The 24,361-nt window shown below is 33.8% G+C and overlaps 1 protein-coding gene across 10 annotated transcripts; it reads right to left on the reverse strand.

Annotated features, from left to right (window-relative positions):
- Positions 1-8,207: 8,207 nt before the first annotated feature.
- Positions 8,208-24,330, reverse strand: LOC118737154 (protein phosphatase PP2A 55 kDa regulatory subunit). 10 transcript variants are annotated; one of them, XM_036467477.1, is made up of 5 exons: positions 18,509-18,592; positions 16,879-17,227; positions 12,586-12,737; positions 11,716-12,519; positions 8,208-10,326 (listed from the first exon to the last, which is right to left on the reverse strand). In XM_036467477.1, exons 2-5 carry the CDS (start codon positions 16,883-16,885, stop codon positions 9,958-9,960), a joined length of 1,332 nt encoding a protein of 443 aa, XP_036323370.1. In that variant the 5' UTR covers positions 16,886-17,227; positions 18,509-18,592; the 3' UTR covers positions 8,208-9,957. The 10 variants fall into 10 exon arrangements, with proteins under 10 accessions (XP_036323370.1, XP_036323369.1, XP_036323366.1 ...); XM_036467476.1 differs by having other exon boundaries at positions 18,457-18,582; XM_036467473.1 differs by having other exon boundaries at positions 18,253-18,582.
- Between the last annotated feature and the right edge of the window lie 31 nt (positions 24,331-24,361).

Raw genomic sequence — 24,361 nt, forward strand, 5'->3', positions numbered from 1 at the left:
TCAAATCAGCTGCTCTACTGATACTACCTGTTCAATGTACCTTGGTTGGTATATAATTTTAATGGGCAAAGTAGTGTAATTGGGTAAGTGAACTACAAAACACGCGAAATGACCGCTGATGATCGATCACGAGCTATATATGTATATATAAATGGGACTGTCTACGTTAATCGAAGTAGATTCGATTTTCCTTCCCAACTTTTGTGCCTCGGGAGGACCGAACACTAAAAAAAAAATAAGATCTCATCTACGTAAAAACTGCCTGACGTATCACGTAATTTTCTTTCGTATCGTTTTCACAAGTTTTAAAACTAAAAATATAATTTACAGTTAGTTAATCTTCCTTAATCTTAATGCGTTCCATAGAATTTCGGTCTTCTTAATAGCCCGATTAACGTGGAACGTCCCATTTATATGTATAGGTTATAACTGAAGATCTAAAACAGCCGTGCCTAGCGTTGGAAGAACTCCATAACACCACGCCTCCACCTTCTACTAAATGTGTCTTGACATCTGTCAAATTTCTGTTTTAACTTTGTCCCGTTTTCTCATGTGGGTAACTTGCTTGCATTTATATTTCCCTCTCTTCAAAATGGTATCAAGCCAATCAGATCGATCTTCGACAAGACAGATATGGTTTAACAGTGGAAATTTGCGGTCTCCACTTGACATTTCTCTCTTAACGTAGCATTTTTAACGTAATATGCAGACGGTAGAGACGTGGCGTAAGCAAGTGGAAAAGCACTCATTATTGGGTCTTATTTTATATTTTCAATTTACCATAATTTTTCACTGAATTTTGATTTTCAACCAACTACTATCAAGTGCAGCTGATTTGCCGCTATTTAAACTCGACAGCGTGGTTGTTGTTGTCAATTCTATACATCTATTTGCTTATTTGCTTTTTTGTATAGTTTCAGGCAGACTCTTCCTAAACTATGTACATATTTGTCAATGTTATTGTGACCTATTAACATTTTATTTTTAATATTTTTATTGAGCTTTGTACCACGATTGTTTATTACGAAAAATTGAAAAAGCAACGAAGTCTAAGCGGTAGAAGTTATAGCAGCTATTTCGGAAATCAGTTGAAGTTTGGAAAAAAAGAAGTCTGATGAGGAGATGTGGTGATCTCCGCCACTGGCCACGCAACTGAGTTCCGTTGCTATTCGTAATCGACCCATTAGTCATTTACGTCTTAGCGGTTCCTATTTTTTGGAGTTTAACCAGCAGTTGTTGTTCTAAAGTGTGAATCCGCAGATAAGTAGAAATAAGCTGCTTACATCTTCTTGATTATTGTGGCCTGTTTCCACAGATGGTTAACAATTATTTTCATCCTCTTGGTTTCCGTAGTTTGAATCTATGTTCCCTTATTCGTGGTAGTTGCAGTGCCTTTGTCCTGCGTAGGGTAGCCTAGGGATGTTTACTACTTCGTTTATTGTTTTTCCGACGAAAGTGTTTGTTTGTATATCTCCATGTTCTCTAATATAATTAGAAGTTGCCATTTATGCTGTAACTGGAGAATTTCGGCTGTCTTTCCTAATTTCATTGGTGTACATTTGTTTTCCGCCATATGGTTTGAGAAGTTCGAATCCGGTGTAGTAGAGGCTTTTATTTTTGGCAAACCATATGGCAATGCAAACCATTTTGTACATACAGTGAAACCTCGACAAAACGAATCTTGATAAAACTAAGAACTCAGTATAAAAAAATGTTTGATGATGCACCTGAAAAAAAACACGTTCCGAAATTTTCCAAGGCAAATCAACCACATCATTGTGTATAACTTAAGGAGTAACGCAGTTATAAACGTCGGAAATTCTGTATACCGTTCACCATGTGTTGGCCAATATTTGGAATACAAATTTCTTATTGCATTCATAAATCTATTTTTGATAATTAAATTTCATAAAATTAAGCCTAGCAGAATGCTCAAAACCCTTTGGACTTGCATACATATCGAGCCCTAATCGCCAAAATAACGTAAGCGACAATTTTTTCAAAATTTTATTTTTGATGCAGAATGCATCTACATAGATGCTCTAGGAATATTTCTGCATCAAAAATAAAATTTTGAAAAAAATGTCGCTTACGTTATTTTGGCGGTTAGGGCTCGATATGTATATAGGTTGGTAAGCACATACTTTACATATATGCAAATTTTTTAGTTCTCTACGAATACTAACGAAAATCGCAAACAAAAAATTAAATGCGTCTTGATTTAGTAAACTAATCAAATTAAAGTCAACAACATTCGCACTTTATTGTGATTTTCAGCATCATAACATTTTATGAATCATAATGTACTTAAATTTTGGTTTGCAATTATATTTATGTATGCATTTCTTGCTTTCTAAATACTTATCGTGTAATAATGTTGGCTGCTATTTAGCGCTTTAAATGAGTCGGGGGGGGGGTGCTGCACAAAATTCCAATCTTCAACTTTATTTCACTCTATGATTTAGTCTTATTTTTGTAGAATTTCTTTGTTGTTGTTGTGTGCTTTCAGCTTAAACGCAGATGCAGAAATTTATATTATCCTATTATAGTTAAGTTTTTAGTGCTTGTTTATTTTTTATTTTTATTTTTTGTTCTGTATAAATGTTTAACTTCACTGCATTCTTTTGTTAACGTTATTCTTACTTACATACACATACAGTATGAATTGAGAAGCACTGCATTTTCGGATAAATTAAATGTATGTACGTACATATCCATACATATGTAGCTGATTAATATATTTGCATTTAGTATATACACATACGTACGTACATCTATATGTATGTACAAACACACATTCATATATGTATGTACATATGTACGTACGCATATGAGTATGATAAACTAATTTTTAAAATAATGCATATACATATGTATGTATGTTTGTATGTACATATGCATGCACTACATACATACATACATACATACATATAGTTAGTTATATTCCATGCTATGTACATACATATAAATTTTAGATGTACATAATACATAACTATTAGCGATTTTAATTTCATGACTGCTGCTGCTGCTACATACTTTAAATTCCCTAATACCTATGCGTACATACATAAATATACAAACATATATTAGAAAACTTATAAGAAACTAAATATGCATACATAAAACTTAAAAAATTACAAAATAACACTCACACTTTTTCTCTATTGTAGATTTACGGAGAAATGTATCGAGTTGAAAGTAATGCAAATACATATATTCCTTACACACTTCAACTCTTGCCTAACGTGTCCTTTTTTACATTTACATAATATGCTATTTTGTAGAGCTTGGGAGTCATATAATTTAGGATCATGTGGGGAAATATAATAATACATTTTCCCAACAGTAATTTTTGTTTTAAAAATATGTAATTAATTACCAAGCTCGTTTATCAGAGAATCGAAATTTGCAATGTGCAATGTAGGAGTGTTAAGAGAAGACAAAAATGATATTTAGCAAATAAACGCATTTTGAAGTTATTCGACTGTTCATTCATTATAGCTTTATTCTTAGATTGCTGGAGTAGTACTATTTCATGTTAAACACTCGAAAACCTAAACGAATTCCAGCTAAAGACGCCAGAGAAACGTCAAATAGTGGAGTCTACACAGTATTCCAAGCATAAATTAAGCAATTTCCAAAGTATTTTTCTTTTGAGGCTTCAATGTCAGCAATATTACTATTTTGTTCTTTACGACTTATGTAATTGTATTACTAAAAAGTGTTCAGTTTGTATTTTAATGATTACGAGTAGGAATACTCAAAATTAAGCCATTAAGTAGTGCCATTTTATGGCAGAACTAAATTAAATGAAGAAATTTGCGCGCAAAAAAACAAAAGAAATAATAATGAAGGTAAATTTCCCAACGAAAATTATCCACAAATATGTATTCATTCAATACAACTTGGGTCACTAATAATGCCGGATGCCAGTTCGTTTATTTATGTATAGTATGATGGTATGTACAGTATATTGTATTTACCTCTTTTTATCAAATATTTTTTTATTTTTATTTTAGTAAGCTATATTAATGTCTAATTGATTTTAAGTTTAAATTTTCATATAATTTTTGTTGAAATTTTAGTACATATTTGATTTTACAAGCGCAACATAATAATAATTCAATGCATAATGCCTATGAATGTGTGCTCTTTGTCGTTATTGTTTGTCTCGTTGCACCACTTATCGTACATATGTATGAGAAAAGTCCCTTATTGGCGAAATAAACCTTTTTGTTGCCATTCGCACTTTCTATAATATTTGTTGTATTACACTTTCTTCATGCTAGTATGTATAAGAAATAAGTCGTCTTTATTATGTTCTTGTATTCCTTTGGCAGAGTATTGTGGAATGAAAATGTTTATAGAAATACAAACTGGCAGAAGAATAAACAATATTTAGATTAAATGTAGTATATGGTATGTATGCACATATGTACATGTATGTATATGAGCAATATCTTTAAACATAAAGTAATAAGAGCACATACATTCCTCTCGCCTTGGCGCATAATATTGCCAATGGCAAATAAAATTGACTATGAATAAAAGCACTGAATGTTAGATATAGTATGTATATGAATACTGTATTTCAACTGCACGGCTTTATATTTCGATTCCAAGTACGATTACAAATAAATAGTTTTAACCAGTCGAGTGATAGTTGAAAATTAGTACAAAGTCAGTAGAGGTTTTCAGTAATTGCCAAGTTGATCTATAAAAAAATTACAGGACCTGTAATAGATTCAATCATGAATCCAGTTTTCTCAAGTGGGCACCCAAAGCTGACTTTTCGATTTCTTATATTTCCTTGACCGATTTTGAAAGTTAAAATGGTGTGCAATATTGACACCAAAGATTTTGCGCCAATTTTATTTTTTTGACGAGTTTTTAGCAAACAAATTTTTAAGGTGACTTCTAAACTTTTTGAAATATTTCAACAGCCATTAATTCGAATCTTATGATTTTTTGACAGCAGTTAAAGAACTTATCGGACAACAAAATAAAGCGGTCAATTTGTAAAATTTCGATTCTTGTTTTATGAAAAATTATATATTTTTTTTTAATAAATTGAATTTTTTACCAACTTCTCGTAAACCAAGGAAAAGAATTCAAAAAGCATTATTTGCGCTAAACTTTCAATTTTACTTTCATAAAAAAAAAAATTACTGTACCTTTCATTGACTTAAAGTTTCTTACCAAAAAAATGAACCAAATTTAAAAAAATATAATACAATTGAACTGAAAAGCAAAAAAATAAAAATAATTTCATAATTCTTGATTTGAGTTGGTAAAAAAATTCAATTGAATAAAAAAAATAATTTTTTATAAACAAGAATCGCTTTAGGGTACGCGATCCGCATATACATACATATATATGTGAATATTTTTTGCTTATGTTTGCTGCCCAAGTGGCAAAGAAAATAGCTCAAAATTTTAAGTGGTGTATGCAGTGTTGTCACTTCAGAAACCAAATTAGTTGGTAGGTAAAAACTTGCCAAAAAAAGATATATCAAACCATGAACTAGTATTTAAATGTAGATAAACTGCATTCTTAGTTTTGTTCTATTGCGCCATTTTTTCCAGATATTTGCCTACTAAAATTTTCATTTTTTTTTTGCCTTAGTAGATACATATATCTTTGTCATAAAAAACATCTTATTTCTAATTTTTGCAAAAGGTTCTTACGTTTTGTTGTCTGTGGAAATACTGTTGGTAAGCAACATCACAGGCGATGTCGAATCTCTAAGAAAATCGCCTCATGTAAGTCCAAATTATCCTTCACGCACACAATAGAAATTTTGAAACGGCAGCACCTTCAGCTCTTCAACTAACACAAAATTCACAGTACATTTTCTTGACATTTAAATTCATATTGAGGAGAAAATTCACGGTTCAGCTCTAATGAAAAAAAAAAAAACATTTTTCAAATTAGGTTAATAATTTTATTTCAGTAAAATTGTGGTAGTTATTTTATGTAAATATATGGTAGTTGTGGTAGAAGTGAAAAATTACCCAAAATGTGGTAGATTCACCACAATTGTCTTAAAGTGGCAACACTGGTGTATGAAAAAATTTATTTACAATAAAGGGTCGCCATTAAGGGACATGCGAGTTTTAGTTCTGACGCATACTTGGACAAAAAACTAGGCTCGAATTGTAACATCCGTTCATGGATCGAAAACGATACGAAAAAAAAAAATTACGTGATACGTCAGGCAGTATAAGCAGAATGGGACAAAGAGTACGTTCACGTATGCCATAATTAATATGACCAACCGTACTTATTTCGGAAGTACAGTACATCTTTTTTCGCTCTTGTACTTCGTACTTCGAAGTACAGTCAAATGTACTTCTTTGCAATATTTTGTCCTTCGGGAGGGAGATTTTGTAATTTTGTTATCGACAATTTTCGGATAGCTATCCCACTTTTTGACGCATAATATAAATGCTTTTGCGTCAAAAAGTTAAAGATAAATTTTTTCAAACCATTAAAGTCGCCGCGGACCGATAGCATCATACCAGCTCAGCTGTAATAGGCCTCTGAACGTGTCGTGCAATTGGTTGAATCCTATTTATGCGAACTGCGTGAGAACCGGGTACATCCGGGTACACAAGTCTTGGAAGGTAGTCAGTGTTGCGTTCATTACGAAGGCCGGAAAAGGCGCGCATGTTTCCCCTAGGTATTTTAAGCCAATCAGTCTTTTTTCATTTTTGATAAAAACACTAGAGAGACTGATAGACTAACACATAAGAAACGCGATTCCTCGTGACTATCTTTCAAGAGCACTGCACGCATTGGTAAAGCGGTCAAAGGAACCCTTCACGCATAAAGAAGGGGCCTTCAACAATGTCACTCCAGAGGCAATAGTCAAGTATATTCATAATCTGGAGGTTGAAACCAACCTAATGAGGCTTATCTACAGCTTACTTCGTGGCCGAACAGTCGCGGTGGAGGGGGACAGCGCCTGCACTCAGTGCAGAGTCAATAGCAGCGCTCCCCTGCTCTGGATTAAGGTTGTAAACGACCTTCTAGAGAAACTGGAAAAAGTGGGCTGTCGGGTGATCGCCTATGTAGATGATGTGAAACTTTTGGTTTAAAGCACATGCCCTTTCAAGGGCTAGTGATGTGGGTTCTGACAGGCCATTGTGCGATTGGTATTCGATGAGACTAGGAAGTTCAACCGTTCCTTTTTTATCAGCTGTCAAAAGGAAGATGAAGTGGAATCATCTCCACACTTTCTTTTAGACTGTCCAATCATCGCGAGGCTAAGATGGAAGCATTTTGGTTCGCACTTCTGAACAAACACTGAGCTCTCAGGGATCGAAATTAGATGCATTCGAAATTTCGTAATCAGCTCTCGTCGTTGACTCAACCCAACCTAACCTGTACTTCTTTGAGCTATGAAATAGTTAGCCATAATCCGAAAAATATGTTTTTACGTGACGAGTAGTACAATATCGTACGTGACGATTCGAACCCAGTTTTACAGCCGAATACCTTTCAAATCGTTGAAATTAATTAAGTAAACAATTTGTATTGCTTCTATAAGGCAGTCACCTGCCGAAAGTGACTTAACTCTCTACTGGGGAAAGGGACATATGAACGTTTAAAAAAAAATCTACAATTCTATTGTCTTTAAAGTTTAATTTGCGTTTTCTTTGTGTAACCGTATGTCCTCATTTGTAGATGGGATTTTACTACATAAGTATGTATGTATATACGATTCGTATGAAAACAAGAATAACTACGATCTCGCTTTTCCATTTATTTTTGTGCCAATGTAAAAAATGTTTGCTGGAGTTTTAGAACTTTTAACTCTTTAAACGCTAGTGTTACATATATGTAACGCTCCAATTTCGCGGACTAATATTGTCGCTGTGAAAATTTTTATTACATAACAAAGATTCACGAGTGTTACATATATGTTTCAGGTCGTACAGACACCCCTTGATAGAGGTAGAAACTTTTTATTATGGGTTTTTGTACATATCCTCTCTTTTAGTATCTTCCAAAATTCGGTTCCTCTAAATTTCCTCTTGGGGATTTAGTATAGGAACAAGTTAGAAAGTTTCATAACTGACCCAAACCTGGAAAAAAAGTTTAATCGTAAAAAAAGTATATGATTTCTCGTTAGTGGCGATTGGATGCAGATATTAGGGACAGCAACGTTTTTATAAAAAAAATAATAATTTAAACTTTTAAATTAGAGTGCTCTTTTGTCGAGCATATTTCATAATCTCAGGCGATTTTTATTTTCTCAATCATATTACATAGATTATTCTTATATTTTTTCGATCGCATTTGATCGATATTATGTGGCATATATTTCTTCCTTGATTTTTTTACCACACATAATCGTAGTTATCAGGTTTCATTTATGCGATCTTACTATTAACAACAAAAAAATTTCAACTGAGTTATAACGATCGATAATGAGCGAAAATATTAAAATCTTAGATTAACGACTGTTTTTTGGTTGAAAACGAAAAATAGCGATTTCGCCAATAAAATAACGGATATATTCTATAAAATTGCATAAAAAAAAGTTGAATTATTTACCGAATGACCTTATTAAAGTGATGTGTCGCCAAGGCACAAGGCCGGTTGCCTACGTTACCGACTATATTTCTCGCCAAATAGCTATGTGGGAAATTTTTTATGCTGTAATAGGTTGGTATAGCGTCATTTTTTTATTTTTGTAAAACAAAAAATATCTACGAACTTGTGTACCTGGTTTATTGCTGAAACAAATTTTTATTGTAATATAAAAACAAAAAATTATGCTCCAGTATGGTGTTTTGCATAGTTTTTGTTTTCTGCTACTTCACAAATATCGACAAATTTTCGATAAGTGGAAAACCGATCCCTTATTTTAGATCTTCATTCCCATTACAACTCTATGCTACATATACTGTTGCCATTAACACATGTCTTCATACATTTTTTTTTTTTTTAAATAATGTAAGGGCTTAAAATTTTGGTTTTTGTTTTATTTCTAATACATAACTTGCGCGTTCTTAAGCTTGTAGATAGTGTAATAAAGTTAAATTTTTTGCATTTTTGCTCTCTCTCCCTCTCTTCCTATCTGTTTTTAGTCTAGTTTTCTGAGTTCAAACTGCAGTTGTCATCTATTAATTTTTTTTATTTTTTTATTATTTTTTTTTTAATTGAAGTTCTTTAATGTATTTTTCATCTTATTTCAATTTTGGATATTCGAATCAACAAAAAGAAAAAATCATTGATTATTAACAATTTCCGTTTTTATTATAAATTAAGCAAAGAAATTTTTGCATTAATATTTACTTGTTATTCTTACTGTTTTCTCATAAATATTGTATAAAAACACCTTCTTAAAATAACTGAAACGATTTAGCCGAGGCAACATTATTTTAAGGAATTTAAAAGAACTGTAATCAGAGTAACTGTACAAAGCATTAGTTTAAGGCGTTTTTGTTGTGTGCAACAGCAGGCGAACACTTTGCTGATGTGGCCAGCTGTTCTCCCTTACTCCTTCTACCCTTGTAATGTCGCAAACGCTGTAATAATAATATCGCTTATGTAAACCTTTGTGCAAAACTTAGAACTAAAAACTTTACGTTTTTGTGTCTTTTGGCTAAGGCTTACGGCTTGTTAGCGCTGTACCGATAATCAACAATGCTAATATAGATTTTGTTTCGTTAATTTGTAGCGCTAATAGTGAGTTGTATTTATATACTATGAGTTGTGACTTCGCCTACGCCTACACGTTCGTCTTCGTCTTCGTCCTCCTCCCCGGACTTCGCTTAACGTTTTTGTTTTTTTTTTTGCTCTGATTACACACTGATACTGATAGAAAGTAGTGAGTGATAGCAATTGTAGCAGCGACAAGTATAAAATTTAGAATTAATCATAATAATTATTCTTAACGACGCCATAATGGTGATGAAGAACTGAAGGAGATGAGGGAGTTTTAGCTAAAACTTATCCTGAAATATAAACAGATTATTTGTTGCCGCCACAGCGATAATATTCTCTTGCGGATGCCAAGCGGTATGCAGTATCTTCTTATTGAAATCGAGACAATCGACACTGATCTCGTCTTTTTTTCGTTTGCCACCGGTGCAAACTTTACGCGGTTTAAGCACCGTTTTTGGTTTGATAATGTCACGTGACGCCTCCAACGTGACATCCTTTTTCGAATTGCGATCAAACACTCTAAAGAAATTGTTATAGCTGCCCGTCATTATGGAAGTATCCTTGCCGTTCCAACAGCATTCGAATTTGTCGAAAATGCAGTCGTTCTCATATAGTGAGCAAAGTTTAATGCGTAGATATTCGTGAACCTGAAATGAAGAAAAAATAATATTACCACTTGATTGTAAAATAAAAATTAAGCCTTAAATGGTATAGAGACGAACAGAGTTAAACTGAATTAAGAACAAGTTGAAACAAGAATTTCTCACATTAAAATTTTTTACAGCTTCCATGGAGTAATTTTTGTTTTTTTTTGCCGTAAGTCAGCGGCAATCTTCATATCAACGGCAAAACTATGTAAATTTTTAGTTTAAATGCACATTTATTTTGTGCATTTACGGCGAGCTAATGCGCGTTTGTCTATGGAGATAATTCACGAGTTAATGTAAATATAGGCTTCAAATGCAAATAAGCTCATCCACTTGTCTACCATTTAGTAACAACAGTTTTATGTCGAGAAAGCAACTGTTATCAGAAAAAACTTAATTGTTTTTATTTTTTTGATGTTGGTCGGAAACAGGAAACGAACCAAGGCCCTGCGGAATGGAAGCGCGCACTGCTAACTAAACATCTTCTAGACAATATACACTTGTACGCATGTACCGAAATAATATGCATTTCTGTTCTGCTAACAAATTTGTAATATGTTGGTGCGAATTTTGGTAAACTTAATTGTATTTGTATTCTATTCAGAAAAGACTAACGTCGTGAATGAAAAACATTAAACATAACTGCTAATATCCCACCATGGAAAACATAAGAAATAGGCAACGATCGTCAATGGCAACAAATTGGTGTATCGCCGATTTAATTCCCTAGTGAGAAGTCGGCAACATTATTTCTTTTGTTATTTTAGGAATATGTTTTCAAAAATTTCCAAACTGCGTCAACAGGACTCCTCAAAATCATCTAATTAATGCCCAAGATAGGGTTGAAAAAAAGGAAGGCCCATAGCGACGAAAATAATTAATTTCGTTTACAATTATAAGTTTGTGTTCAAAAACAAATGAAATATTAAAAATGAATAACACTTTTGCAAGAAATTATTATTCAAATATCGTCTGTAGCAATAATAAAACGACTCATTCAGGTAATAAGAAAACGACTCGCCCAGGCGAGTTGCCTTCGACGGACGTTTTAGAGCAACTACAATTAATTTGTTGCTGAGGGCGACAAGTTTTCTTATTGCCGGCAACAAAAATTGTCTGGTGGGAATAATCTCCTAATACCAAATATCTTCTTCGAAATATATCGACATTTAAAAATTTTTATCGCTTGGTATCCACGCTCACTGAGCTCTTGAAATTATTTCTATTTTATCATTTTTAAAAGAAAAAAAATTAAATAAGCTAGTGAAATAATTCCAATGCTATCATTTTTTAAATAATAAAAAAAAAAGATTTTAATCCCAATATAAACATAAAAACAAACATAAATAAGTTCATAGCTAAGTGTAATCATTTAAATATTTAACTAACCGGATAAGTTTCAATTGGTTTCGTTTCCATATGCAAGTCCCACACTTTAATACTTAAATAATCTCTAGAGATCATATAACGTCCGGAGTTGCTTAGCTTTACGTCGCTTATCGAGCTTATAATTTCACTAAAGAAACTACGGTTCGTTGGATTCTCCGGCTCTTCGAACTGTTTGCTATGCCGGTCACACAGCGCCGCCGAACGCATATCACATAGACGTATTGTGCCCTTGGAGCTCGAGTACACGAACACGTTGCACTCGGTTGGATGGAATTCGGCGGCGGTAATCACCTCCGTCAGCTCTTCCATATTGGCTGGCTTAATGTCGACTATATTAAAACTTTGATCGGTCACTTCAAGATGCCACAAATTGATTCGCAAATCGTCGGCGGACAGATAAGTCTCTTGGTCAGAATTAACGCTAATTGAATTGATGTGATAGGTGTGTGCATTGGCGTAGTTGCGGCGTGGTGACGCTTCCACCATAAGTGGAATTTGCTTAACTGAAGGAACTTTTAAGCCTGTTATATTTTGTGGATCCTTCGCAAGACCACTCTCCTCCTTTGTGTTATAGCCCTCAAACGATTTATCCCGTTCGCTGACTTTCCACAATTTAACCGTCTTATCGTTGGTTGAGAGAAGAAAGTGCGCGGGATTCTTTCGTCGCAACCATCGGATCTTATTGATTTTCTCTTCAATTTCCAATGATTTTAAGTAATCGAATTCGGGTTCATGCGATTGAAAAGTCGAGTAAACATTATATTCACCGCGACGTGGTATTGAGGTTTTTGATATAGGATCGCGCTAATAAATCGAAAACAAATCTATTAAAACGATGAATAGTGGTAAACACAAGATATGATTATATACCTGAAAGATGACCACACGCCCGCCTTTATCACCTGTTGCCAGCAATTCACCATCATGATTGAATTCCACACAGGATATAATATCAGCATCGGTAACGTCATCGTCTAAGGCGCCTTTTATCTGTGAGAAGCACCACGACGCTTCTCCATTACCTGTGTCGGCGAGAAAAAATAAAAAAGGTGGATTATTAATAGGAAATTTGGTAAGGTTTTTTGATCGACTATTTCACACATTCTTGAACTACTCGTCGAAACCTTTCCATGTAGAAAAAATTAATGGTAATTCGACGGTCTCGTCTACGTATGCTCAGATATATGTAATCGTTCCCATATTCCAATAATTTAAGTTAACGTGTGGCACCCCCGGCGCTTACTCATAAGTAGTTACTTGTTCTCATAGCAATTTTTCACTCAAAATTTCTTCTTAGATGACTCGCCAAAGGGTTCACAGGCGCTTGTAAACATTGTAATTTTATTTTAATAAAAAACAGCAATTTTTTAGTTAAACATCGGTAAGGCAAAATGCAAATTTGAATTACCATAATATTCTAACAACTTCGTGTGGTACAACTAAGTATTTTTCCCGCAGAATCCAAACCCGGCTCTCGAGATATTGAAATGGCTCCACTTTTCTAGTTTGTACTGTAACGTATTTTTGTGTTTTTTTGAACTTCTAGGGGGTGCTTTCCATAAAAATAATATAAATTTTGTTATCATCTTCGTCGGAATATTATTTTTATGTCTGTTACTGCATAACTTGGAGCACATTGGCCGTTTTCAATAATTCTTTTTTTTTTTTTGTTTCTTTTAGATCCGATTATTGGATCATTAAGAAATTAACGGTACTGTTAAATTTTTATATGAGAATTGAAGTCGGTTTCGTTTTTAACCGACTTCAAAAAAAGGACAAGGCTATCAATTCGGCTGAACGTTTTTATGTATGTTACTGGATAACTTTGGATCACGTCAACCGATTTTGACTATTCTTTTCTATCTATAATTTGATTTAGATTCGATCATTTGGCCATGAATCAATTAACGGTACTATTAAATTTTTATACGAGAATTGAAGTCGGTTTTGGTTTCTGCTTAAAAATTACTTGTTTGCTTAAAAATTACATGTATTTTTTCAAGAATAAAATTTAAAACGTATAAAATTTAGATCAATTTCGAAAATATTTGTGACGATGGTCGCCGCAGGCTTAGGAATTTAAAATCAACTCGAATTTCTTCGAGGAGAAGCTTGGCCAAACACTAACATATTGGATAAGCGTCAATGTACTTATCATTATTATATGCATTAAATATATTAAAAAGGTACCCAGTTATGTATTTATATGTGCATATGTTTATATACATACATATGTATGCACGTCGCATAAATCATGCAATGGAATTTGTTGTTTTGCGTGTTCTTTTGTTACTAACTAAACGCCGCTTCCTGACCTCATTCAACTAACTTAGGCATTTAAACATGTGCATGTGTGCCCATGTCATGTCGTGTGCCGGCAAAAAGCACAACAAAATAAAATGATAATAGATTTTTGCTAGCCGACGTCATCGTTTTAAGTTCTACATATTGATTTGCGAAATTATGTTTGCTAGCAGTTACGTCATAAATGAAATGTGGATTAGGAAAAATATATAAATTTATAGTATAAATACATGTGTAAATATACATATAGATATATGAATGTATTAACGCATTGAAAAGGGCAAGCAAAGAACAGCGGAAGTAGCAAAAGATTTTCAGGTCATTTATTTAAATGTATGGGGCTTTGCACGACTGAAGATAGTAACTAAATAAATTGCTATTTTTAGAATTGTATTATATCCCTTCTTTAATTGAAATATGTGAATTTGTTAAAGCTATGAAAACATTTGAGGTCTGCTATTATTAAATTACAGTAAACGCGAATAAGGCCTATTTTACACAAATTAAATTTATATAAAGGGTTAATAAAGTTCAAAGTAATGTAATAAATTTTAAATTAATAAAAAATATTTTTTAGATGTGAGTTTTGATATTTTTTATCCATACATATGTACATATATCCACCTACTGAGGTATTTGCCCACGGCAGCAACCACCTATTTGTCCATGCACCCACTTAGCCAACACCCTTAACCCTTTGGTCCGGGTCCGTAAAAACAGGCTTACCGTTAGTTAAGCGTTCCCACGACAGTCGCTCTACGTAACCAGTACGCCCCAGATTTATGTATGAACATATACCTGGCCAATGACGGTCACCCCCCAACCCACATATCTCTAACTAACATATCCTCAAATGAATGAATGTACATAGTAAAGCTACAATTATAGATATTCATATAGTTCTTCTATGGTCAAGTGCACTTGGTTCTCATGTGCTTTGGTAAAAAGTCGACAAATGTTTTATGTATGCCTTTTACTAAAGGGCATGCATTTGATTACCTCACAACTATGTATGTGCATATGTTTGTATGCATGTACATACATATATATGCACAGTTGTCTACAAAATAATAGTAGTGCGATATTTTGATCAGTTTTGGCTATTTGACTTTTTTATTTATTTTATATTTATTATTTTTTTATAAAAGTCCAGCTGGATATACAAAAAACACCATATAAATTTACTTTTCAAACTTTGTACAAAAATTATAAAAAATCTACAAATTTTCACCAAAATCTATTACTTTTTAATCCGAATCTAGAAAAAATTTCGTATGCAATTTTGTACCCCATGTAATTCTAGTCTGATGAAGTGCAAGATTCAAGTTGGTGAAAACTCCCCTTGATTTCTGAGAATTGAAATGATCAAAATATCGCACTACTATTATTTTGTGAACAACAGTACATTTAGATATTTGATGTACACTTCATCCCAGAAGGATAATTTAGGTAGGATTTCTTAAGTTAAAAGCCATTCTAAAAGGCTTATCCATGAAGGGATGAAAAAATGGTTTTCCTGCATGCCTTCTAGAAGGGCTTTTCATACTAAAAATTTACGAGAATAAATAACTGTCACTTTACAAATGAATTTCGGTATGCATTTTAAGTGACAACTTAATTAAATATCTTGAGGACCAGTTTTAAAAGAACTCCTCAAATAGGTCTTCTGAAGTACCAATACATACACTTGTGGTCAGGTGATTAATGGCGTTATCTTTTCTCGAAAAAATGTCACCTTATATGGCAACATTATCAGAGTGCAACATTTTAAAGAAACGAAAAGAACACGAAAACGTGACAGCACTGGCGCAGGGCAGAAAAAAGCATCATTTTTTCGAGAAAAGAAAACGCTATAAGTCAAATGACATGTTGACTAGTTTTTGTTATTTTTATTTTGTTTATTTAATGTTTATATTTTTTATAAAAGTTTAGCACTTTAGCAAAAACTTTAAACTTTTTATACAGACTTTTTAGAAAGATTTTGGGTATGCAGTTTTGTAGATCATGAAATTTTTGTAGGAAAAAGTGCAAATTTCAAGACGATAGAAAATCGCGTTGATTTTTTATATTCAAACTAAATTATCGAGCATATTTTATATGAAAGAAAATGCACAACACCGTCAGCCAAAAAAATTATTAAAAATCAACGCGAATTTCTAGCGTCTTGAAATTTGCACTTTAACGTACTAAAATTTAATGATCTACAAAACGGCATACCCAAAATCTTTCTAATAATTCTAAATAAAAAGTTTAAAATTTTCGGGTGCAAATGTTAAAGTTAGTTGAATTTTCATTATTTTTGTACGAAGTTTGAAATATGTATGGATTTATGTAGCGCTGGTTAGATAAAGAGCTAAACTTTTATGAAAAATATAAACATTAAATATGCAAAAGAAAAATAGCCAATCTAGTCAAAATGTCACTTGACTTAATCAGCTGACCACAAGGGTACATATGTCTATGTACATATGTTTCCCAAAAGAACTTATGGAAAAGATAGCAGATGTCATCAACATAAAAAAACGAAAGGAGAAAGGGTATGCAGAGTTGAAGGCCTCTTAAATTATCTACTGGGTTGTAGATGCATATCACATACAATTATTCTCAGTTCGTTCAATTGGCAGTCTTTAATGGAATGTCAAATAGTCATATAGAATTTACCAAGCATATCTTGAACGGAAACAATGTACACGACGGAAGCTTTCATGTACCAACAAAATGGATGTTAAGGCAAGCTAGAGTGGACCTTCTAAACTGCATGACGAATCTACTATAGCAAAATAGTTAGTCACATACATACGTATCCATTTATAAGTACATACATACTTACTACATGTGTATACCAAAGGAGGAACTTACCGGCCATGACAACTTCGCAATGCGCTGGATGCAGCAGCTACTTATGGCGCAAGTGGTGTCAATTGAATATTTGCGTTACTGTTCTCGAATATATTGGGATTGGGACGACCTGGTGTCACAATGTTGAATGGAAGTAATGAATAACTACAACTAAGTAAAATTTCACTTATATTATTCCAATTTATTTATTTTAGCACTTTGCCTCCACGCTTTCTCTTTGTTATCTTATTTTTATTCCCACAAGCCAAAGTATCTAATTTACTTTTGGTACATAGATTTTAAAAATGCTTTATTTTAAGTTTTCTTGTGTTCTGTCATAAATTCTCTTTACGCATATTCAATTCGCACACTATAGATAAAAAGTAAAGAAAACAAAAAGGCGATTAGCCGACGACGAACGACGTTTTGCCCAATTCCTCTTTGTACACAGTCGCAGTGTTTGTTGTATTCGTGGGGTAAATGCAAGCAACCACAAGCGGCAGCGCCGGCGTCGTCGCAAACGGCAACGACCGGTGGTTGCGACGCCAAAAACAGCAACGTACAACGACACAAAAGCAGAATTTATGGACAACGCGTTTTTTTTTTTACTTTATTCCTTCCTTTCGGACATGTGTACGCGAAAACGTGCAGACGACTGCGGGTGGAAATTTTAAAGACACGAATGACAACACAAAGTGCAATTTGATTTTTTTATAGGTTGACTTTTTTCCTTTTTCTGTTTGCTTCGTCGTTTTTATCTACTTCTTTACTTTGCCGCTTGGTTTTGCTCCACGCTATTGTTTTCTTTTCCGGTCCATTCGCCAGATTCTTTTTTCAATTTCCAATACCTTTTACCTGCACTTATTCAATAAGTGCACAACCTTCAATATTTTGCTCTAATAGTCGGGCATTTTTAGCGGCTATTGTTCGAGTAACAAATTTTGTACAATTCTTTAGAAAGCACCATTTGCGATTGAGCCACCGCGTGACTAGATTCTCTTGATATTTTCGCACTATGTGCCCCTGTAACTGCGGCCAATTCGTATGTTAAATTTGATTGAAACTATTAGCGCGCAATTGATTTAATAGTTTTGCCACTTCTGCAAACATGTTTTTTGTTACAAGGTTTACCCCTAAAAAAGAAAATTTCCACTTTTCATTGATTTGCAAAGAGTAACGAGCTACTACTACGAGTATAAATTTAAAAAAGTTGCACTCAGCATGGCTACCGTTTCGCATTTCCACCACAATTCAGGTATGAATATGGCAACAAGCAAAATTCTATCAATTTTTATTTGCTTTTGCTATTACATATTCTGAACCTTTTTAACAATTTTCTTATTATCGTCTTTTGTGCTATTTTTTACATTCTCTCTGTTCTTTGTATTCTATTACGAGCCTGTCCGTCGTTTGCCGTTCGAAATAATTCTCGTTGTTTCGCAGTTTCGCAGCGGCCGCAACTGCTACGAGCCAATGACGACGACGTTCGACACTAAATCACTGTTGTTGTTGTTGCAATTGTCGGTAGCTTCATGGCGACTTGCAAATTCGTCTCCAATTTTTCAACAAGACATATATAGTTTTGTAAGTTCACTTTACTGCTAAATTTTAACAATTTGTGGCTTATAGCATATTTTCAAGACATGCACACCTTTCAAATACTTTAAATTGCTAATATAATATCAAAAAATTGCAGTAGAAACACCGCAAAGGATTCCGCGACTGCTTATAACAAATTACGAATATAGAATGGCAACAGCACAGGGCTGCCAGCACGTTTTGATTTACAACATTGAACTTATTTGCTTTACTAGATTTGCCTACATTAGCAGCACAGAAAAGAGATGTAATTACGGACAGTTAGTGCTTTTATTTCATTTAAATGTTATTTGAGCAGTACTGAATTGTGAGTTTTACATCCGCAGGCGTATGAAAAGAAAAAAATAATTGTAGGGCAATCAAAGAGCGTAGAACGTACGTTCTTTGGTGCAATGTAAATATGTCAGATCTGTGAAAAAGCAGCAACACTGGTTGTGGCTATGTTCGATTTGTTTTACGTTTCCCGCCGAACAGCATTGCCAGCAGGTGAACTTACATGATTTAATGGGCCTCCGCACACTGGACTGCTCAGTGCGGCTAAAACCGGTTTTGTGCTAATTACAGGGGAAAGAGAGTTCGTGTTTACCTCGTTTATTTCTGCCCGCGAAAATCGTGGTCTGACACGCACACATATACGACATGTTTTGTACTTCGTTTTGTTTGAATGTGCCACAAGTTCAATAAAGCGTGGTTCATACATACAAAACTGAAATGTGTTTTCGGCCGACTGACCAGCCTAGTGTGCTTTCGAATGGTAGACTGCTCAATCCGACTGAGCAGGTTAGTGTGCGGAGGCCCAATAATATTGAATCATGGTGAACTTATGAAGGACCGAACAGCAAAAGGAAGAAAAATACATACTGGTTGCAGATAAATAAAACTACTCAGAAAATAGTATTCCATCAAATAATAATAAATTTTCATAGAAATTAGAATTTAAATATGTTTATTGAAAAGAAGGAATACCTAAAGAAACGGGGCCGTTGAGCTAAAAAAGTGGGCGAGGCCCGCCTTTTTTTCTAATTTTAGTGGCATACTTTTTTGTGCAAATTAACGTTGGGTTGCTAAGGGGTCGCGGGGGAAGCGGAAACATTTTCAAAATATTATATTTCGATATTTAATTGATTTGAATTGTTTTAAATTGTGAAAATATATGATTTGTAATAAAAAATTAATAAATTAAATGTGAAAAACGATGATTTGAGTAAGAGTATAGTGAATTTCAGGGCATTTGCGTTGTCTACTATCAATCGAGAACTTTAAAAATCGGCTATACCAAAGTAGTCCACGGCAAACGGGGAATTTTCGCCTCGTAGAGCGACGGCGTCCGAAACTTTCGCCCAAGGTGTATTAAACAAGGTGGTGTTCAAGGCGTATTTAACAAGGTGGTGTTGGCCGTATATAAGTAAAAAATTACACTAACAAATTATACGCTGATGTCCATACTGTCATTGGTATGAGTTACAACAAACACATAATTTTGACGTAATGGCCTCCACGGCGAAAAACTCAGCTGGCGCCCCAACACCACCTTGTTTAATACACCTTGGTGGTGTTGGGGCGACAGCTGAGTTTTTCGCCGTGGAGGCCATTACGTCAAAATGATGTGTTTGTTGTAACTCATACCAATGACAGTATGGCCATCAGCGTATAATTTGTTAGTGTAATTTTTTACTTATATACGGCCAACACCACCTTGTTAAATACGCCTTGCTTTCGCCCAAAAGTTTCGCTCAGTAAAATACAACTACGGCGACAACGAATTCAGCTGCTTATGACAAGGTACAATTAAAATTTTTACAAACAAGATTATTAATGTTTAACAAACTCTAATACAGTACTTTTCAATTTCGATTGAACAACCTGAGAATATTTAGCATATGGCCACAGTCCCTGCAAAAATCGTTGGACCATGTAGTCTATTTGTGGTATATTGGAGTATTTACAAAAGTGTTCCTCTGTCATGCTGTAGCGGTCCAACTCGTGTCTCTGCGCCAGCTTATTGTTTGTTACCCGATCACTGCTCGTGTTTTAACGAAATGTGATTAAAGTTGAGCATTTGAACACGCGTTTGCATGTCTGGCTGTAGCTGAACGTGTAGAGATGCTCGCTGTTAGTTGTTAGCTCCCAGCATGTTCAGGTTCGAATGCCGTCAGAGGCAACATGTAATTTTAAATTTTTGCTTTTGGTTTTTATTAATTTCGAAAAAGAATATGAGAAGTGAAGAAAAAAAGCATGTACAAACGAAAAAATATAACAACAATGCCATTGTTAATATGTTGGAGTAGTTTTGTGCTACTCTGATGTAATGCAGGGATGGAGTATATATGGTCCTGCCCGAGGACATCGCAATGTTAATTGGACCATATTTTTTATATGAATTGTGGTTAATTTTGGAGTACTCCTTGGTTCTTAGGGAGTACTCTTTACACGCATGCATGGAGTAGTCGCGATTTTTGCAGGGGTGGATCGTGTTTTGCCGCTGCCCTCAGCCAAGAATGATAGAATACAAGATTGCGCATTCCTGCGGGCGATGACGTCACGTTTGCAATGAATAGTGGAGAAGGAGGAGACAAAAAATGGCGGTGGCCGCCATTTGTAAACAAAGCGTAGTTGTGTTCATCTACTTTGACATTCATTCTACTTGAACAGAAAATTGAAGATCGAAGAAAAATTTAATATTACGCCCAGAAATAGCGAAATAGAGAAGAATAATGAAACACTAAGCTAGTAGAAATTAGTAGTGTGAGTTCTTAGCAAATTGTTTCTGCAATTTTTTATAGTTAAAAATTTTCAATAGCAAAAACTCGTAATAATTATTAGTAACTATTCGTACGAGAACAAACTTATCACAGACAATTCTATCCTGACGTCACACGAACAGCTGATTCTGTCAAATTCGCCAAAACCAAAGAAGCGGTACTGCTGAATGCGCTCTGTCTCTCTACATCGTGTGCGCAAGGTGTATTAAGTAAGGTGTGATTGACGGTTCAGTGCGGCTCTCTTTTAAGGTACTATAATGTCAAAAAGTATAAACAAACAAATTAACCCTTAGCTTCCATGTATCTTGTCAGCACTGATGCCCTAGGCTTTTATTTCGATTATAGTTTTGTTTTACTTACATTACCTGGAATATATATATTTTGTGAATAAAATAAAGCAAATTGTTTACAAAATAATTTTAGCAATTTTCTTGTTTTTAATTGCCCAGCGCAGCTTTTATGCGCTTATTTTTATATTTAAATTTTTTATCCTAAACATTATTCGACACTTATAAAAGTAGGATTTTACATTTGTTTCCAACTTTATATGTGAGCTTAACTTTAACAATTTTGAAATTAAATTTTTTTCATGCGAAAACTATTTTTTCCATTAGAGACTTTGCTTCGACCACTTTTAAATTAAGCTCTTCCATACTTGCTTGCATGGTTTTAATTATTTCGGTAAGAAGAAATATTTCTGTTCTCAACGTGCATTCTAAAGAATCGCCTGTTTGAGTTTGGCCATCAACAAAGAATGTATCCTATAACCTCACTTGTATCAGTTATTTCGTATGGCATTGGAACTGCGCCTGGGTATAAACGAGCTCGTTTGAAAGTGCTTGATTCGGACGGACAACTAATGAAATCACTTTCCTTGAAGTGGTTTTCACAAGCGCGAGATGAATCACGTAGTACAACACCACAGCTTTCTTTCCATCGCTGCCGTCTTAATTCGCAACTAGGTGGCTTAAAACATCGCACTATTTTCGTGTCCTGACTTTGCATACAGCGCACCGTTCAAACGTTTTGCTCCGTTTCATCTTGGTTTCCTTACTTTAAATATTTAAGAAAAGTCGAACGTATTTACTTATTACCCAACTTTAAATGTACTTACTTGCTCTCCTCGGCGGTTTATCTCTTAACAATTTCACGTTTATTAAGAAAATTTGTTGCTTGAAAAATTTGTGTCTAACTTTTTTTTAAACAAATTCAAATTTGAAAAAAAAAAAATTCAAATGGGTTAAGAAATCATTTCAGTTTGACATTATAACCTGTTTCTTATGAGAGCAATGTCAAAATCAATCACATTTTGTTTTTTTTTTATTTTTAAACAATTATTTTATTTTTTCCTTTGTCGATCAAATTCTTTTCAGAAAAAAATTGTATTATAAGTTTCAATCTGGTAGCTTGATTTTGATGAAAATGTCATAATCTCAGCAAAAGCCAAATGGCCAATATGGATGCTAATGTTATTAAGTGGAACTACTTTTTTATACCATGCCTATACCTATAAAAAAGGCAAAATAGAATCACGAAAAAGCCATGAAAAGGCACTAGAAACTGCAAAAAAGGCAAAGGAAGGCACTAAGAAAGACAAAAACGGAAAAATAATCAAAAAATACATTTATTTCAGAAACCTTTAAAATACTAGTAAAAAGAGAAAAACTAGAATCTAATTTCATTATATGAAAAATCTTTACTTTGAATCTTTGACTATTTTTTCTTTTCGAGTTTTGAACTCAAAAACATTTTTTCCACTTTTTCATTTACAATCAAGCGCAGCTAGTCCAGTGCTATTTAAACTTCATCATGTGGTTGTTGGTTTTGTTGGTTTTTGTTAAGATTATATTTTTGGAATGTTAAAATTTTAGGTGTGGTCGTCCTTAATTTATTTGTTTTTGTTATTTTATGGCCTTATAACAAAGTGGAAAAAAGCAACAAGAATTCATAAGGCGATGTTAGCACGGTGCATAGGCAACTCGCTGAATCAGCTGGGGTCGTTGGATCGAATCCCGCTGAAAGAAGTCTGATGAGGCAGTTTGGTGATTTCCGAAATAGCTATCACTTCTACAATTTTTCAAAATTTCAAAATTATCGTTGCTTTTCCACCATAATTTTTCAATAAAAACGGTCTCAAGCTCAACAAAAATTGTGGAATATAATTGTTATAAAGCCATAAAATAACAAAAACAAATTTTGCCATTTTGTGTATGGGTCATTCCATGCAAAATTTACACCTCAATATTGTTTTAGTGTTAAATATTTTTTTTTTACAATCTTTATCGAAAAAAGAAGTCACCTATTTTTTTATTCCATAATGATATTCGAAAATCTTGAAAAATAAATTCCGAAATTTTCTCACAGAGAAATATATTTTTTTAAATTTTTCGCAGCTAATAAATTATTTGTCGGTGAGAATTAGTTAGGTAATCAAAATTTGCGTAATTACCTCAGATTTTTAGTCGACGTATCGCAAGTTAAATAATATAAAGAATTATTTCAAAATATAAATTTTGTGGGAAAACGCAATCAAAGTTTGATCAATTCATACAGTTGGATACAAAAAGGCAGATGAAAAGAAACTTAAAGGCTGTTCAGGATCTTGTGCGTATTCTGTTGCATTTGCATCGTTCACAACAATAAAATGCACACGGTCGCCATGGCAGGAAGCGTAAAATTTGCAAATGCAATTCCAACTGCAAATCTAAAGATGTTGTGGAAATGGTCTTGGATTTGCAGCCCTATAGTATCTATCCTAATCTTAGTAAGTTTAGTAATCTGTTAGACTTAACATATCGAGGACTTACATATATGTATTTAATACCCCCCTCAGGCTTTTTAATAGTACACTTCTCTTTAATATTATTAAACGTGCGATATGTAAGCAGTATGTATTGAAAACTTACTTTGTATTTTTTTGGTGCCATTTATATTTATAGCTGTGTTTAGCATATTTCCTATTTTTGTGAAACTTGATTGTCGTGTAAAGATGCGTGGCGGTATAGGCGGTGGTGGTTCAGGTTCCAGTACAGCATTGGGTTTCCAACGTTCCATTTTTGGGCTTTTCTCACTACTCGAGAGTGTTTTCCAATCCATTTTTGTTATTCAAAAGCTAAAAAAAATAAGTTGTTTATACAGTAAAT

Source organism: Rhagoletis pomonella, unplaced genomic scaffold (assembly GCF_013731165.1).
Source record: "Rhagoletis pomonella isolate Grant_MI unplaced genomic scaffold, Rhpom_1.0 Rhpom_scaffold_00004, whole genome shotgun sequence".
In the NCBI taxonomy this organism is placed as follows: domain Eukaryota; kingdom Metazoa; phylum Arthropoda; class Insecta; order Diptera; family Tephritidae; genus Rhagoletis; species Rhagoletis pomonella.

Excerpts from the sequence above, each read along its gene's own strand:
- LOC118737154 (XM_036467471.1), bottom strand. The coding sequence starts at position 24,314 with ATGGATTGGAAAACACTCTCGAGTAGTGAGAAAAGCCCAAAAATGGAA. Across the intron at positions 12,520-12,585 it reads GGCGTGTGGTCATCTTTCAG|CGCGATCCTATATCAAAAAC; the intron begins GTATATAATCAT and ends TCGATTTATTAG. Across the intron at positions 10,327-11,715 it reads AACCAATTGAAACTTATCCG|GTTCACGAATATCTACGCAT; the intron begins GTTAGTTAAATA and ends TCTTCATTTCAG.